At 48.8% G+C, this 16,966-nt stretch overlaps 1 protein-coding gene across 4 annotated transcripts in view; it reads right to left on the bottom strand.

Annotated features, from left to right (window-relative positions):
• Bcar3 (BCAR3 adaptor protein, NSP family member) overlaps positions 1–16,966 on the bottom strand; it is a 155,768-nt gene that overhangs the window by 10,770 nt on the left and 128,032 nt on the right. For all 4 annotated transcript variants that reach the window (XM_051165614.1, XM_051165615.1, XM_051165617.1 and 1 more), the window contains 4 exons: positions 10,674–10,802; positions 7,318–7,757; positions 4,327–4,430; positions 2,664–3,322 (listed from right to left, as the gene is read on the bottom strand). In XM_051165614.1, the coding sequence (XP_051021571.1) occupies positions 2,664–3,322; positions 4,327–4,430; positions 7,318–7,757; positions 10,674–10,802 (1,332 nt within the window). The remainder of the gene's footprint in view (positions 1–2,663; positions 3,323–4,326; positions 4,431–7,317; positions 7,758–10,673; positions 10,803–16,966) is intronic.

Genomic DNA, 16,966 nt, shown 5'->3' with positions numbered 1-16,966 from the left:
CATACAGCAGTTGCTCAATCATGGCTGCATATGTAACAGTGATAAACAATGCCTGCTCTGGGCCAGGCCAAGTGCATGCTGGGGCTTGACGCTGTTGTCTCCGCCTCCACTGACCACCTGGGTTGGTAGTATGCCATTGCACAAGCGGAGAGAGAATGAGGGCCACATTCAAAGACACACGGTAGGTGGGAGAGGGGCTGTGCTCCACCAGGGTGAGTGAGGAACCAGCACCACCCATCTGCATGTGGGAGGGGTTCCCGAGTTGGGGTGCTAGGCACTGACGGGCCTCAGAACCACCCCCGTCCTGATGCCCCTAATAAGTGGCTGTTGCTGAACCATGTGCTGGGGGTAGTAACGGGCACGTGGCCCCAGATGCTGCTCCTGGCCTGCTTTCAGCTCCTGGGTGACCCCATCTCGGTGCTGCTGCATTTGGGGTAGGAGACAATTTTCCCATTGGGGGCACGTGCTGTGTCTGATAGTAGTTCTGGGGGGAAAGCGAGGAAACTGTGGTGGAGGGAAATCTTCAGAGTGCTGAGCAGGCCTTTGCCCATGAGGCTAGGGTGAACAGAGCCTAGGCTGGTTTCTCCTTGCTTGCTGGGGACTCCCCCAAGAGCCCTATCTCCCAGTGAAGCCTAAAGACAGATATGGGAGGAGGCTCATCAGGAAGACAAAACGGACTTGTAAAGTGATAGCAGACTTGGGCTTTCCTTCAAAGGCTATCAAAAGCAGTGGGAAGGTTCCAGACCTGTAAAGAGTGGGCAGGCATCTCCTCCTTCCCTCCTTCTAGACAGACACTCAAGCCTTCATAAATACCCAAGGGTTCACTGGGAAGGAGCTGTTCTGTAAGTACAGATCCCTGTATGCACCAGGAGGTCCTTCCTGGGGGCTCCCACTAGGTGTGAATCTCACCTCTAGCCTACTAACATGGCGCTGAACACTCAGCCCAAGGGCTTAGCCTAACTCACTTGCTGGGACAGAAACTCAATCCTCTTGGCACCAGACAGTAAGCAAGGCTCTAACACAGCAAATTCCCTCCCCTCTGTGTGTTCTGCCCAAGGGTACCCCCAACCATCGCAGTAAATAAATCTGTTCTTTCACAGCAATCCCATTCCCTGGCTTTTCCCTCGGGGCTTGCTAAGCAGAGACACCATCTCCTTCCTCAGCCTCAGGCACTGACTTTCTGTGGTCATCTAGTGGGCGTTTTTGACCCAGGTTATTTAGTGGTCCTTTAGGTTGTTTTGGGGAGCCCTTTATCAGCTCCAGAACTCCCGGAGGTATTGTTAGGACATTAGATTTCCAGGCAGGATTCCTGACACAGGAAGGAAAATCCAGCCTTTGAACAAACCCTAACCTTTGAAACACATGGTCTTCTCTGAGCTGACTCAAAAGGGGCTTCAAATTTCACTGAGGCCTTACCTGTCACTCAATCCCCAAGTGTCAGCGGCAGTAGACCAAGACAGTGGGCTAAACCCAAGATGCCCATTATATCTGAGGGACACTGAGAGCTTATGAACACAGATCACCTGCTCCTGAGGCGCATGCCCCAATAGGAAAATGAGGGTGCTGAAAGCATGTGTAGATGTAAACTGAGTCACGGGCTTGGAATTGTCTCTAGGTATGATAAGTGTTATTTACAAGTGTTAATGGACCTGGTATCTCACGTATCAAGTGTTGTCAGTGGTGAGTGTTAGAAAACTGGATTTTTAAAAATTAATTTTAAATTTTATTTTATGTGTATGAGTGTTTTCCCTGCATGTGTGTCTGTGGCTGGTACCCACAGACAGCAGAAGAGGATGTCTGTCCTCCAAGACCTGGAGGTATAGATGGTTGTGAGCTGCTGTGTGGGTGCTGGGAATCAAATTAGGGTGCTCTTAACCACTGAGCCATCTCTGAATTTTGGGATTTTTATTGCATTTATTTATTTATCTATTTTGTGTTTGTTTGCATGAGAGCGTGCACGCACATGTGTGTATGAGCATGCTTGCGCACGTGTGTGTGTGCGCGTGCGTGTGCGTGTGTGTGAGTGTATGCGTGTGTACGTGTATATATGCCATGATATGTGTTTAGGTCAGAGGACGACTTGTAGGAGTTATTCCTCTCTCAACCACGTGGGCTCTGAGGGATGCATTCAGGTTGTGGCTTGGCACCAGCTTACATACCCGCTGAGCCATTTCATAGGCCCAGGAAACTGGATTTTGTATGATTATATCTCTTCTTCTAATCTGCATCTTAACAATTTTTCTAACGAACAATTCTTGTAAAGCAAAAACAAAACCAACCAAGATCAAGTTGAAGACCATTATCCCAGAGATCATCATATCATTAATAAAATGTACTCCACAACCCGCACTCCCCCCACCTCTACTTCTGACAGGGCTGAGAGAGGGGGGAGGAGGAGGAGAAGGATTCACAGGAGCTCCTGTCATTAGCAGATGGAGTTGGGGTGGGGTAGGGGACAGGCCTGCTCTCACTCTGTGCGAGGTGAAGTTTACCAGTTTCCTGCCGGGCAAAGGTCGCCTGATGATAGTTCCCCCACCCTGTAAATAAATCTCCACACCTGCGCTTTTCCCCATGACAAAGCCATGTGCCTGGCAGGCAGAGTAGGGCCAGGCAGACCTCCTAGAGGCTTCAGCGGTGAAAGGGGGCAGCCACGGAACACTAACCTCACAGTCCACACTCAGTATGTGCTGCGCGATGGCCCTGGCGTCGTTGTTGGTGAACAGTTCTTTTGTGCGCTTCAGCATGGCCGTCTCCAGGGGCTTGTTCTCGGGAGGAAGGAGCTTGGACTTAAAGTCATTGGGTCGGAAGGATGACACAGTCTCCAGGAGAGGTGGCACAAACTTGGTCTCGTCTTCCTGACCCTCCTCGGCCATCTGTGCTGGCAGCGGGTCCCAGTGTCTCGCTTGGTCATCCCCTCCGTCGAGGATCAAGTAGTTGATGCCAGAGTTCCGGGGGCCCGATGCCCCATTCTGTTTGGCTGTCAGTAGCTCCTCATGGCTGTCGTGAGCGTGGGAGGGAAGCTTGGCTCCCCTGTCACAGCCCACAGCAAAAGCAGGGTTCAGTTCACAGTAGTTGGCCTCTGAGTTGAGCCAGGTGGACGGAGATGGGGGAACCTTGAGGAAGGGCACCTTGCAGGGCTTTGGGGGCGGCTTGGGGCACAGCTGGCTGTCCGATCCCCTCAGCGCTTCCCCTGGCCTAGTATCTGAAGAGAACCTTCGTACCAGCGCCGGGCTCAGAGTGGGCTCGCTGCCAGTCCTGAACACAGGAGAGTTGGGGCAAGGGCTTGTGTCCATACCCGGAGACTGGGGGTGCAGCTTGCAGCCTGTGGAGGAGAAGAGAAGGTCAGAGAACAGGAAACAGACCGGGAATGACAGTCCCAGCGCTCACCCCGTACCCTTGGGTTCCCCTCTCTGCTACAAAAGAAAACACTGTGACTTTTCTCACGCCCGGTCCGGTTTGTGGCAGTCTAGAACACTGTGAAGGCTACGCTGGCTCCACCTCAATCTAGGGGTGATTCTAAACCCCACAGGCTGGGGCTCTTACACCGTTTTATGGTCACAGCAGGTTGGGACAGTCAGAACAGGGAAACATGTCCTGGGCAGTGAATAACACAGCCCTGCCCTAAGAAACAGAAGTCTTCAGCCACATAACATTAAGGGCTCTGAGTCACAAAGTTGGGGTGGATCTTAGGCAGCATTAATGAGAGAGCGAGAGATGCAAGGAAGGTAGCCGGACACTCCGAGAGATAAGCCACACCGAAACAGTTTACAAAAGGGGCACTGGGGGGGGGGCACTTTATATGTAACCATGGAAGGTTACATATAAAAGAAATGAAAAACGATCCTACTTGGCACTAAATGCTTATGACTTTCCCAAGTCCCACACCTCGCCACTCTCCTGACCATAAAAAAAAAAAAAAAAGTACAGAGAAACAGCAAGGTGTCTGCAGACAGCTACTGCATCTACAGCCCCTGGACCACTGAGCCATTGATGGAGGAGGGGCGTGTTAAGAAACAGGCTCATCTACCAGGATGGCCACCACTTACCAAAAGAATTTGAAATATAAGAAACCTTGGTGCAAATGCTAGGTGACCCTCTTACTTAATAACTTGTCAGTTTCCTCAGCTGCAAAATGAGAATAATTATGCCCACCTTAAAGGCTGGTTATGGGACTTGGATGCTTGCATTGCGCTCAGCCCACCACAACCAGACCCCTCTGGCAACCTTCCTAGTCTTCAAACCTGGTGGTTTGCTCAGGCAGGAGAAGCCTCAAGACACCCCAGGGCTACACTGCCACCCTCTTCCCTGAGACTCCCACACACCTACCTATTGGCAGGTGACTCTCCGACTGGTGGGCTTTGAGGGCTAAGGCTTTCCTGTCCTGCACGTGATCCAGGCAGGCGGGTTGGCTGCCACTCTTCTCTTTATTCCTGAAGCCAGAAACCAGGTAGAAAGGTGTCATTATGCGGTAAAAAACAAAAGCGTTCTTTAGGCAATGTCAGGGAAAGTTATAGAAAGAAAACTCCCAGAATGAATGAACGCAGCGCAAACTCTAACAGTAAAGGAAAGGCCACTGAGGTGGGAGGAGCTGATGGAGTGTGCAGAGTCCCCAGGGCCAAAGCATCTTGAGTCCTCGGATGCCTCCTCGGCCCTTCCATCCTGTTGAAAAGAGCAGGGTGAGTGGGTCACGATCCTCTGGGGAGTAGTGGGAAGGCATCTGATCAACTGGAATGTGTGTGTGTGTGTGTGTGTGTGTGTGTGTGTGTGTGTGTGTGTGTGTGTGTGTGTGTGTGTGTGTGTGTGTGTGTGTGTGTGTGTTTGAAGCTTTAAATGGCTCCCAGTCCCTGGGAGAATGGCTTATTTAACTAACTCGACTTTTCCACAATGGATCAATGTCAGCAGGAAGGAAGCTGGAGGACACTGGTCAGCACTCCCTTCTCCCTATCCCCCAAATAATCTGCAGATCCTGAGGCGGCTGTCATATCTCTCTGCCTGCCAGGACTGGGAGCACCCCGTATGGCCTCCAACCACTGAGTTAGAAGCAAGGTGGCTAGTCTGGTCACCAAACAGCAACTTGGAGGCGCAGTGTATAGCCAGCCACCCAGGGGAAACTTGAAACACTTTCTTCACCACTCCTTCTGTCTTTCCTGATTCCATTTGGAGATTGTTTTAATTACACCCAGCCGTAGACTGATCAGATCCTCTTGATGGAGGAAGAGATAGATACACAGGGCCAGCCAGGCGGCAACGAGTGATTTCCCCTGAAGCATAAACCTTCTCACACAAACCAGAAGCTCTTCCCTACCTTTGGGAAACAAAACGAAAAAAACTTCCAGCAACCTCACAAAGAGATAAGTAAGTCAAGATGGGGGCCGAGGGGGGGTGGCAAATTACAAAAGGCAATTGCTTCGGAGGAATGCTGTCCGATGTCCGAGCTGCGTCCACCATTCAGTGATCGACTGACTGGATTCCAAGGGCCCGGAGCAGCTGGACGAGTGGAATGCAAAGTGCCTGAGAACACACACCTTTGCCCAGGGCCTGAGGCTGCCAGCCGAGCAGCGCGCCCAATGTCAGAGCAGGTGGCAGTCGGCCAAAGCTGACGTGGGGAAGCCGCTGAAGGGCAGCAGGGGAGGGAAGACAAGCCCATTAAGGTCACTCACTGGTCATGTTGAGGTCACCCTTCCCCCACCAGGAGTATGTTGGCGGCTTCCTGGGAGAAGGTGTAGCAGTGTCTGCATTCCAGAGGACAATCGGAATAGCACTGCCCATATCCTTGCTTGCCTCCCCGCTCACCCCTATGGCAGGGCGACTCTTGCCTCCCCGGCAGAGAGTATTGGCTACCACGAAGAGTTGCTCTTGCCGTTTGTAAATACTGTCCATTCCCTACACCAATTAACACTCATAGCTTCTATGCTTCCAGATGAAAAACGGGGTCCCCGAGTAGTCACGGCCCCTGCCCCAGGCTGCACAGCTAGCCACATGGAACCAGCACCGAGCCACTGGTTCTGAGTCAGTTGCTGACTAATACATACCAGGGAACAGCTGTAATTTATGTTGCTCACACAGTCCTGAATTTCATAAGGCGTTTGCAGTAAAGAAATTATAGTTTGTATTTTCTCTTGGCCCAGACAGAAAAGCAAATGGACACGTTCACTTATGATACACGGGAGCTCAGAAGCCTGGAGCGGAGGAGTGGGGACAGGGTGCTGCACACTTACAGGGGCCAGTCTGCACCTCAGCGTTCCTCACACAGGCTCTGGCAGTTTCTGTGAAGGATTCTCAGCTCTGCAAGCCAGGGCCTATGCGAACACAGAGCTTGCCTCTCAGCCCTTTCCTGCCCTGGTCTCTGAATGTTTTTCTTCATTCCCAGGGGCACAGAGTACAGTCCTCAACACCTCCAGTCCTTCAACCCCCACCTGTTCTCTCCAAGTCAACCCTGTTTCCACAACCAGTCCCTAGTCCGAATTCTCAGCACTGACCCCTGCTGGATGCTGACACTCAGGGACGCCCACAGTCCTGCTTGGGTGACATGACTTTTTCCTTCAAGGCATGCATCTCTCCCCATAGTCACTGGGATATTGCCACTCTCTCTCCAATCCCAAAAACCTCAGAGCCCTTATAGCCTGGGCCCTCCCTGAAACCCTCGCTGGCTTTCCTGCTTCCGTCTCTCCTCAGTCTGTGCCTTCTGCTACTCAGTTCGGCTTCAGGAGTCACTGTTCACCATGTCAAACCTTTGTAGCCCCTTAGACTGGCACAAAGGCCTCTACCGTTAACTAGGGTTTTCCTTGAGTCCCTGTCCCTCTCTTTATAGACCCTCTGGTCTAGCCTGACCCATCAATCAACCCTCCTCTGGCCCTTGATTGCTTCACACTAAACCCCAGAACACGTTCTTTTTTTTTTTTTTTTTTTTTTTTTTTTTTTTTTTTTGCAGTTTTCCCCAAACTTCCTCTTGCTGTCAGATGAACTTCTCCCTGCTCAGACCATTTTTGTTTTGTTTTTTCTTTTTTCTTTTTTTGTTGTTGTTTTTTGTTTGTTTGTTTGTTTGTTTGTTTTTTGAGATAAGGGTCTCATTCCGTAGTCTGAGAAGGCCCTGAAATTGGGGCCTTCCCCCAACCCCCTTTTCATCTTCAAAGCACTTAGATTACAGACACGCGGCAGCACACATTTGGGCCCCGGCTCCACCATTGGCTTGTAGTGCACTCTAACCGGGAATTGGTCGTGCACACCTTGGAACAGCTGCCCACTAACAGTGAGTGTAGTTAATAGCCTCTGCTCTCCTCAGGCTTAGTCTGGCCCCCAGAACCCCCACAGACCTACCTGAGGAGGTTTCCCCGGGGTAAGCTGTGTTCCCGAGCCTGGATGCTGCCCACGGTGACGCTCAGCCTCTTAACATCCGGCCTCCCCTCAGCAAGGCTGCCCTCCCAGCCTCGGCCCGGCGAAGTGCCATAGCGCTCCTCCAGACACCAGAGGGGCACTGTCCTGTTGACGGGCTGGAAGATGATGGCACCGCTCTGCTGGGAGATGGGCCGCCGGTTGCCCACGTAGCAGCGTACCAGACCGGGGATGGAGTCAAAGCTCTCCATCTCGAATTGGTACTGGACGCGGCTGTAGGCCTCACTGAGCCGCAAAACAGTCCGGTTGATCTTAAAGTGCTGAGCGAGGTTCTTCCACTGACAGGTCAGGACAAAGTTGCCGGGGCTAGACAGGGAGTCACGAACCAGGAAGTCACCATCTCGCTGCACAAGGTTTTCAGATACCTGCAGGCAAATCGGGACGGCTTAACAGAAGGCAGTGCTTTTGTGTCTCTTCTGTGTGTGCACATGTGTGTGCATGTGTGCAGGGACCAGAGGGTAACCTTGTGGGGGGGGGTCATTCCTTAGGCACAATCCCCCCCCTTTTTTTTTTGAGACAGAATCTTCCACAAGCCAAGGGTTTGCCTCTCTCTGCCTCCCCAGTGTATGTGTTTGTAACCACACCTGGCTTTCTCTGATTTTTGTTTGTTTGTATTTTGTTGCTGTTGTTGTTGATGATGATGATGTTGATGATGATGATGGTGTTGTTTTGCTTTGAATCCGGGTTCTGGAGATTGAATCCAGATCCCTGTGCTTGCACGATGAACATTTTCTCTCCTAGCACTCCTTCTTTAGTCATTTTTTTTTTTTTTAATTTGTTAAAAGTCATACTCAAAGACTATTTACTAGCTGGCTATGGTTGTGCACCACTGTAATCCCAGTGCTCAGGAGACTATAACAGGAGGGCTGGGAGTTTGAGGCCAGCCTGGTGTATATATGTAATATGTTTAAGGTCAGCCTCCTCTCTCAAAAAACAAAACAAAACAACAAACAAGCAATATAACAAACAAAAACACCCAAACTGTTTATTGACCATCATGCCTGGCCCTACCTTGGGCTCAGGGGACACAGCAGTGACTAAGTGGACTTCCTGGGGGCTTTGCTGTAGCACTCTCAGGACAGGCAGCCTCAGCTATAGTGTCTCAGATGTTATGAAACCAAGGAAAGGAAAACTTTGGAAGGGAGAGAGGGTGCTTGCGAGGACTATCTTTCAAATGATGGTAGCCAGGAAGATGTCACAAGAAGATGACATTAGCACAGACTTGAAGGATGGAAAGCAGTACGAAGAAATGGGACTGTGTGCTCTTTGGGTCTGATTTTCCTTCTAATCAGTGAAGGGAGGAGGAAGAGGCTGTTTGGGTCCCCAGACGTCCCCCTAAGGTCCCCATCAACAGAGTGGATGAGCCCAGGGATAACACAATGGGTTCTGGACATGTCGGCAGGCTAGAAAAAAGAGTCGCTTGAGGTTCACTCACCTCAGAGTTATTGTAAAGATAATAGTTTGCATATGAAAAAGAAGTAACCCCCAAAGAGGTAACCACACAGAATTACACTGTGATACAGTCGCTCATTTTGGAGCCTGGCCTCCTAGGTTTGGATTCTGCCTCAGCTGTGTGACTTAACAAATTATATAAGTGCTCTGTGGCTCAGTTACAACATCTATAAGATGCAGACAATGCTATTGTGTATAAAGTGGCTGGAAATTTTAAAGGGATGAAACGCTGCACACACTGCTGTCACGGCTATGGAGTTTCAGTTACCCAGTCAAGAAGAATGAATTACTGACAACTCACCCTCCTGGCACACTAAGGACAGCAGTGATGGCATTTTCTTTTTCTAGGATATTCTAGCACACGAGTGACGCCATTCTTTCTGCTAGCTTAGAATAGTATGCTGCTATGGTTACTTTAAAATTGCATCTTTACCTTAAAATACATTTTCACACAGAAATTCCATTTCCCGGAATTGAGCCAGCAGAAAGAATTATAGGGTCTGAGCATGGTACTGATCTTACAGGGTGTTGCTCAGACTGCTAGGGACACTCTAAGTACCCCATAAATTGTGATGTGTGTGTGTGATGGACATATATGCAGTGTCCGCTGGTGCAAGAGAAGATTTTACAGCCGGAGCGAATTCCCAGGGCACATCATTAAGTGCAGCAAGTGGGCCACAGAAAGCAGTAAGACCTCCTACTTGATGGAGGAGGTTGGAGAAATAGACACCAAGATGTTTATAACAGCTGCCCCCAGAGGAGACAATTAGGGACAAGAGCTTAATTTTTTTTCCTTTATCTGTATTTTCTATAGTTGATTTTAAGATTACAAAAAAAAAAAAGAGTATATATTTCAAGATCAGAATAAGAATTATTTCTTTGATAGTGTGAAAAAAAATGGGGCTGGCAAGATAGCTCAGCAGGTAAAGGTATTTGCTGTTGACAAACATGATGACTTGAGTTCAGATCCATGAGACTCACATAGTGGAAAAAGACAAAGGATTCCCATAAGCTGTCTGTTGATCTACACACACACACACAAACACACACACACACACACAATCAATCAATCAATCAATCAATAAATGTAGTAATAATTTTAAAAAGTGAAACCTGTTACCTCAAAGACAATATTACCACCTGCCACCATTCTCCTTACACCCGGGCATCCATTTCCTTTTATGTTGTCCTTGCTTAATGACTGCACAGCTTATGCTTATAATGAAAACCCATGAGCAACTGTACACTTCAGTTCTGCAGACTTAATCTACTGTTCAGTTCTCACAGTATTAAATAAAAACATTATTTATGACAACCACCTGAAAGATACCCTGGGCCATGAAGCTGTAGAACCCCCTTCCTCCTCATCTTTGAATCACAGGACCCAGTAAAGAAGAAACAGAGAGAATGGACATTGTGCTGGCCTCACTGGTGTGTGTGTGTGTGTGTGTGTGTGTGTGTGTGTGTGTGTGTGTCTGTCCTTGTCAGTCTCTGCCACCTGCCCTGTCAACTAAGATAAGTCACTGCCTTCAAAAAAGGGTCCAAGCAGTAGGAGGCTCTGGCCACTGGCCAAGAGTTTCATTGTCTGAACCCAGCCATCCACCCTACTTCCGGCAGCTGCTACTGCGGCTGTGGCCTCCTACCCACATGTAGGTAGACCCCAGGGTGACTGAAAATGTATTTGGAGTCCCACTTTTGGCTCTTCCAGAAGTCTTTTTTAGAGACAGGTCTAAGTTACGCCACTTTGTAGTACTAGAGTTTTGTAATCTTTGAGCAGGACCCGACAACGCCATCAATGTGACATTGCCCAAGGAGAGCGGAGCACACACCTGTCGGGGGATCCGGCCGTGGTACCAGGCGTGGCTGCGCAGGTCCTCGCTGCTCAGCAGCAGCTCCTCCTCCAGTTCCTTCTTCAGCCTCTCGGGGGTCCGATCCATGATGTGCCTCTCCTTGGAGAACTGCAACACAGAGTCCACAGTGACCTCCCCTTTCCCCGGGCCAAGCCAGGCCATGCCAGCCAGAGATGACCACCACCTCGCTGATCCTCCACTTTGCTGAACAACCACTGGAGGCCCAAAGGTGCGTTCAAGAAAGGGAACTGGAGATGGGTTACAAATAGAGTCGTGAACTTTCACCTCTCCAGCTGCAAGTATCGAGCAAAATCATCACCTGCGCATGAAGCTCTGGCAGGGAAATCAGCTCGCAAAGCGATGAGCCTTGATCAAGAGGTGTAAGGGTCGAGGGAAACAGCGAGTGTGCTCTCTCTCCTCTCTCCTCTCTCTCTCTCACTCCTCCTCTCTCTCTCCTCCTCTCCTCTCTCTTCTCTAGCCCTCTCTCATCTCTCTCTCTCCCCGCTCTCCTCATCGCTCTCTCTCTCTCTCTCTCTCTCTCTCTCTCTCTCTCTCTCTCCCGGTTGAGGAGAGCTTCCTCAATCTCTTTTGTAGCTCTCCTAACAAGGAGCTGGGAAGGACAGCAATTCCCAGTAGCCTTTGACTCTGGGCCTCAGGGGCAGTATAGCCTTAAGGATAGTCCTTGAGGCCGGTAGCAAAGGCTAAAATTTTCTTACTTTTTTTTTTTCTTTTTCCTGTAAGCAAACTCCAGTTCAGGAATTAAGTTAGCTTATAAAAGATGTCTAACCAGACAGAGCAGTTTTATGTCCCTTAAGTCTAATAATAGATGCCTGAGTTATATATAACCTTTAAAATAACTTTTAAAGGATTATTTTTTAAACCTTCTATTTATTTTCGTTTTATTTGTATGGGCATTTTGTCTGCATCTTTCGTCACGTGTACTGCATGTATACAATGCCTGTAGAGCCAGAAGAAGGGTGTCAGGTCCTCTGGACCTGGAGTCACAGATGGTTATGAGCCACCACGTGGGTGCTGGGAACCAGAGATGGGTCCTCTGTAAGAGCAACAAGTGCTCTTAACAGCTCAGTCATCTTTCCAACAACTCAGTCAGTTATAGGTATAAATGTATGACCCTTTGCTCCTGCATGTGGGAAGATGCACACATGGTGCCCTTGGGGGTCTCGGGCTGCTACTGGGAGTCTTCCTTGAATGAGCGCCATCTTCTATATTGAGCAGGGTCTCTGACTGACTCCAAAACTCACTATTTCGAATAGTTTGGCTAGCCATCTGGCTCCAGGAACCACTGGTCTCTTCCTCTCATACAGGTTGCCAAACCTAACCTGCTTTTGCGGAGTTCTGGGGATCCAAACCGTAGTCTTCGTGCCTGCATGACAAGAACTTTATCCACTAAACTATCTCCCCAGTGTGATTTATTTCGGTTTTGTTTGAGACAGAGCCTTGCTATTTCTGTAGCCTTGGCTGGGTTTGAATTAATAATCCTGCCTCAGCCTCTCAAGCGATGCCCCCTGTGCTAGCTAATTTTTATGTCAACTTAACACAAGCTATAGTCATCTGCGAGAAAGGAACTGCAAGTGAAAAGCAATGCCTCCATAAGACTGGGCTGCAGGCAAGCTTGTAGGGCATTTTTTTAATTAGTGATTGATGTAAGAAGAGGCTCAGTCTATTGTGGGTGGGGCCATCCCTGGGCTGGTGGTCCTGGGGCCTATAAGAAAGCAGGCTGAGCAAGCCATCAGGAACAAGCCAGTAAGCAGCACCCCTCCATGGCCTCTGCATCAGCTCCTGCCTCCAGACTCCTGCTCTGATTGAGTTCCTGCCCCAACTCCACCCTTTGATGATGACCTGTGATACAGAAGAGTGAGAAAAATGAAGCCTTTCTTTCCCAGTTGCCTTTGCTCGTGGCGTTTCATTACAGCAATAGAAACCCTAACTAAAATATCCAGATTGAATAACTTTTTTGTTGTTGTTTAATTTTTCTAATGCACTATTTCATTTTTAGGGCAGACTGGGGAACTCAAGAGTGAAAACTTAAAGTGAAAATAGAACTTAAAGTGAAAAACCGGTCCTTCACCCCAAATAGCTTGAGAGCGTTGCACGGCAACGGCAGCAGGGTTTCTAGGAGGATGATACTGGCTCCAGGTTGGATTTAGAACCACTCCCACTCGTATTAGCACCCTGAACATGGCCCCTCCTGGGCTCCCAGCAAAACCATGTTTGGAGACCACTCCCTGAAGGTTATATAAGAAGGGAAAGGCCGGCTCTCTGTGCTTGCCCAAGTTCCCCAGCATGCCCTCCAGATGCCTCAAAGAACCACAGAGTTAGTCCTCACATACTGCTCAGCAAGGAAAGATTCTCCCAAATCTTCTCCCACCAAACAAAGCAAATTCAGATTTAGGATTAATTGTGGTGCTGGCTGGTGTGATGTGCGTGGAGTTCGGGGTGAGCCTTCATTTCTTCCTTCCCTCACCCTGCCCTCCTCCTCTCTCAGAACCTTAGGACAAGCATTCAACAGTGTTTTTCATTCTGTTTGCTTTTTTGAGACAGGGTCTTGTGTTGTAACCCAGGCTGGCCTAGAACTCACTACATAACCCAGGCTGGCCTAGAACTCACTACATAACTCAGGTTGGCCCAGAACTTACTACATAACCCAGGTTGGCTCAGAACTCACTACATAAGCCAGGTTGGCCTAGAACTCACTACATAACTCAGGTTGGCCCAAAACTCACTACATAACCCCAGCTGGCTTTTACATCTGCCTCTAGAGTGCCAGGACGAGAGGTATGAGCCACTATGCCCAGTGAGGGACATTTAATGAATGGAATTTATATCAAAGATGCAAAAGACTGACTGCTAGGACTCTTGTGGGCCTCACACAGCAGTGGTTGGCACTGGCAGCTCTTGGCATTAAATACGCAAAGTCACATCTGAAGACTCAAATATGGATGGCAAGCTGTCAACTGTCTGTTATCTGCCTTTCCTCCTGCTAGACTCTGAGTTTCATGGGATAGGAACATTTCTCCCTTTTCCTCATAGCAGGGCCTCAGGCAGAGCCTGAACACCTCAAGAACTCGGTAACGCCGCAGGAACAAGCCTTTCAGAGTGAGGCTTCTGTGGCTTTTCTCCCAAATTATCTGCGGTTCTATTACCTATGCATACCATTATTCAGTTCAAAGATGGTGTTCTTCACCGTTTGTCTTTTATAAGATGCTTCACTGAGGTCTAGCTTTGGAAGACTGGGTTGCAGAGTTAGAGGGACCTCTAGGGTGACATATGAAAGCCAGCACCTCAGTGATATCCTGGACTGTGAGGGAGAAGCCATAGCTAGGAACAACAGGCCGGAATAAAGATGGGGCACTGATAACAATGGGACCCACACACCAACCTGAGGAGAACTGGTCCCCAGTTTTCTATGTCACTGTAAAGCCTCGCCTATGATTTAGGGCCTTCCGTTCAAGGTGGCTATAACTGAATCTTAACCCATGTTGTGAACCAAGACCCTCTTCAGTCACCCCCATCAGCAGTCTCACACCCCTGTGCTACACCCTAGGCCTGAGCTGGGACAGACAGAGATCGGAACATGGGCAGACAGTTCTACTACAATCCTGGGAAATTTTTATTTGCTCACACTCAAAAAGTCATTCCCCTATTTTCTAATGTGTTCTCCTCACAGAGGCCCCAACATCCAGACCCCTGCTCCCTTCCCCACCCTTTAGAGCATTAGCTACAATGCAAAGTGGTTGTTGTTGTTTGTTTGCTTATTTGTTTATCATTTTACACCCTTAGTTGACTACCCAAACTATAAATTCAGCTGACTCTTCTGTGACTCTTGTCCTGACTCCTTAGAGGAAATTCCATAATGACTGTTCTTGGCGTCTATGCTCACACACAGGCTGTAACTGAGCGCTGCAGGAGAGAGGGGTGACAAGTTAGCACCCAGAGAGGAGAGAAAAGGAGAGTGTTGACATGGACCTTCCATAATACCTTGAGATGAAGACCAGACGTTAAAAAACACAGTTATACACTGCTATCGAGAATCTATGCACTAATTCTCAGAGTGAAGAAGAGATGTCACGAGGTCACCACTGAGGAGGAAACGGGTACTCTCTAAAATGTTCGCTTACCATTTAATCATATATATTGATTAATGCAACCTGTTGGAGACAGGTCCCATGTAGCCCAGGTTAGCTGCAAACTCACTCTGTAACAGAGATTGACCTTGAATTTCTAATTCTCCCGCTTCAGCCTCTCAAGGGGCTGCGAGTATAGACATGTGCTACCATATCCAGTTTGAACTTGACATATAGCTCAAAGATAGCAAGACCTAAGTCATCCTCATCCCTTCTATCAGCAAGGGACAGCAGGCATTGTCCTTCCCCGCTTACCCACTGGGCTCTCTAGTCTACTGAGTGTTCATAAGTGCACACCAGCCGTTTGAGTTGTATGTTCTTCAACTGCCAGACAAAAAGCAACAGCAGGAAAATTCAAGAGCCACTTATCTCTCGAACTGTAATAATACAATTTTCTCTCTATCTAGCCATGTCCAATTTCGAACATCATTCTAGAAGGCAAATCTGATTTTCCCATTTCTGGCGTTCTTCTAAACTATTTTATTTTTATTTATTCTTTGGAATTTTCATATGTGCATAGAGCACAATGTACTTTGGTTCACATCCACCTTTAGATCTCTCTTTCCATCTCCCCCAGGACCCCACTGTCACATTCACATTTCCCTCACACCTTCATGTCTGCCTTTATTTACTTATTTACACACCAAGTGCCCGTGTGCACATGAGCATCTGCCAGTGGCCACACAAAGAAAAGCGGCTCTCTTCCCCCATCAGCAGCCATCAGCTGCCAAAGGTTCCTCAGCTGGGGGCGGGTCCTTGGGAGATCCTCCCCCCTCTGTGCTGGTCGGTTTGTTTGTTTTCTGAGTTACATTTTCTTTGTGTAGCCCTGGATATCACTGGAACTCACAGCAAAGAGCCTCCCGAGTACTGGTATTAAAGGTATGTGCCACCACATCCTGTCTTCCATACTGGAACTTTAGCTGGCGTAATTTTGCCACCACAGTCGCTGTGGGTCCATGTGTGCAGCAGCCATGTCATGCCTAGAGGACAGCACCTCAGAGCATCATCCCTCTCCATCTTGTCAAGAGGGGAAGGAGACAGTAGCCTGGCACAGGCTCTGGCTATGGAGGGCGTCAACCAACGAGTTATTGGGCAAAACTTCCTAAAGAAAGGCAGCTACCTGGCTCTGGATCAAGAACATTCTGCCCAAGAGTCCTTCATCTTCGCTCCAGCAGCCGAAAGCAGCCCATAATACTACACAGCAGAGGCGGGGGTAGGCAGGACCCACGTCATCTGCCCCACGGCTTGCCTCATTTTAAGCAGAGTTAATAACTCCAGGAGCAAGGTGGTACACCCTCCAGCCTAGACCCATGTGTAAATTAGCATCTGAGTCCTATCATCATTATAGGAGTCTGAGGTGATGAGACGCAGAGAGCTAATGTCTGAGCAGATGGAGGAGGCGGGCGAGACCCACAGTTGTGCATCTCAACTGAAGATTGGCTAGAAAAATCCATAAATCACCAGCAAATTCATACCTTTTATGGGAATCTGAGTCCAGTTGCATCTTTTTCATCATTAACAGTGTGTTGTTGCTGTTTGCAACAGGACTGAGGCAGCCCCGGGGTTGGCTTGAACTCACTATGTACCGAAAGGTGGCTTTGAAGACCTGTGCTTCCTGCCTCTGCCTCCCAAGCGCTAGGATTACAAGTGAACACCATCACACGTGGCTCTTTCACTAGCGTCTCAGTGCTAAGAGATGCTACATCACAGTGTTTAAGAGCCTGGGCCAGCTGGCCACCTCAAGCCAGAGGCCCACAGTAATATTGAACAGCTGTGTGGTCTTGGGCAAGTGACATTAATTCTTTGTAGAGCCTTAGGTTCCCTGTCTGCTAAGTGGGGACAATATGCCACATGATATTAATAAGGACCAAATGAGGGAGTTATCTGTAAGGACTTGGAACACACCCCAGCAGAGGAATCAGCACTAATGTTAGCTGTCATTATAATTACCTCCAGATGCTAGTAATCTAGGGCTGTAAAATAAGCAGACTTCATACTGAGGCCTAGTGCTGGCGGCGGAGAGAGGCTGGGTTTAGGAAGAAAGCAGCCAGTGAAAGGGTCCTGCCCCAGATGTCTTCAGTCTTCTTGAGAGAGCTCCATGTCAATTTGCCATGGTCCAGTTCCCCA

Source organism: Acomys russatus, chromosome 23 (assembly GCF_903995435.1).
Source record: "Acomys russatus chromosome 23, mAcoRus1.1, whole genome shotgun sequence".
NCBI classification, from domain to species: Eukaryota; Metazoa; Chordata; class Mammalia; order Rodentia; family Muridae; genus Acomys; species Acomys russatus.
This window is presented reverse-complemented; position numbering and strand designations above follow the sequence as displayed.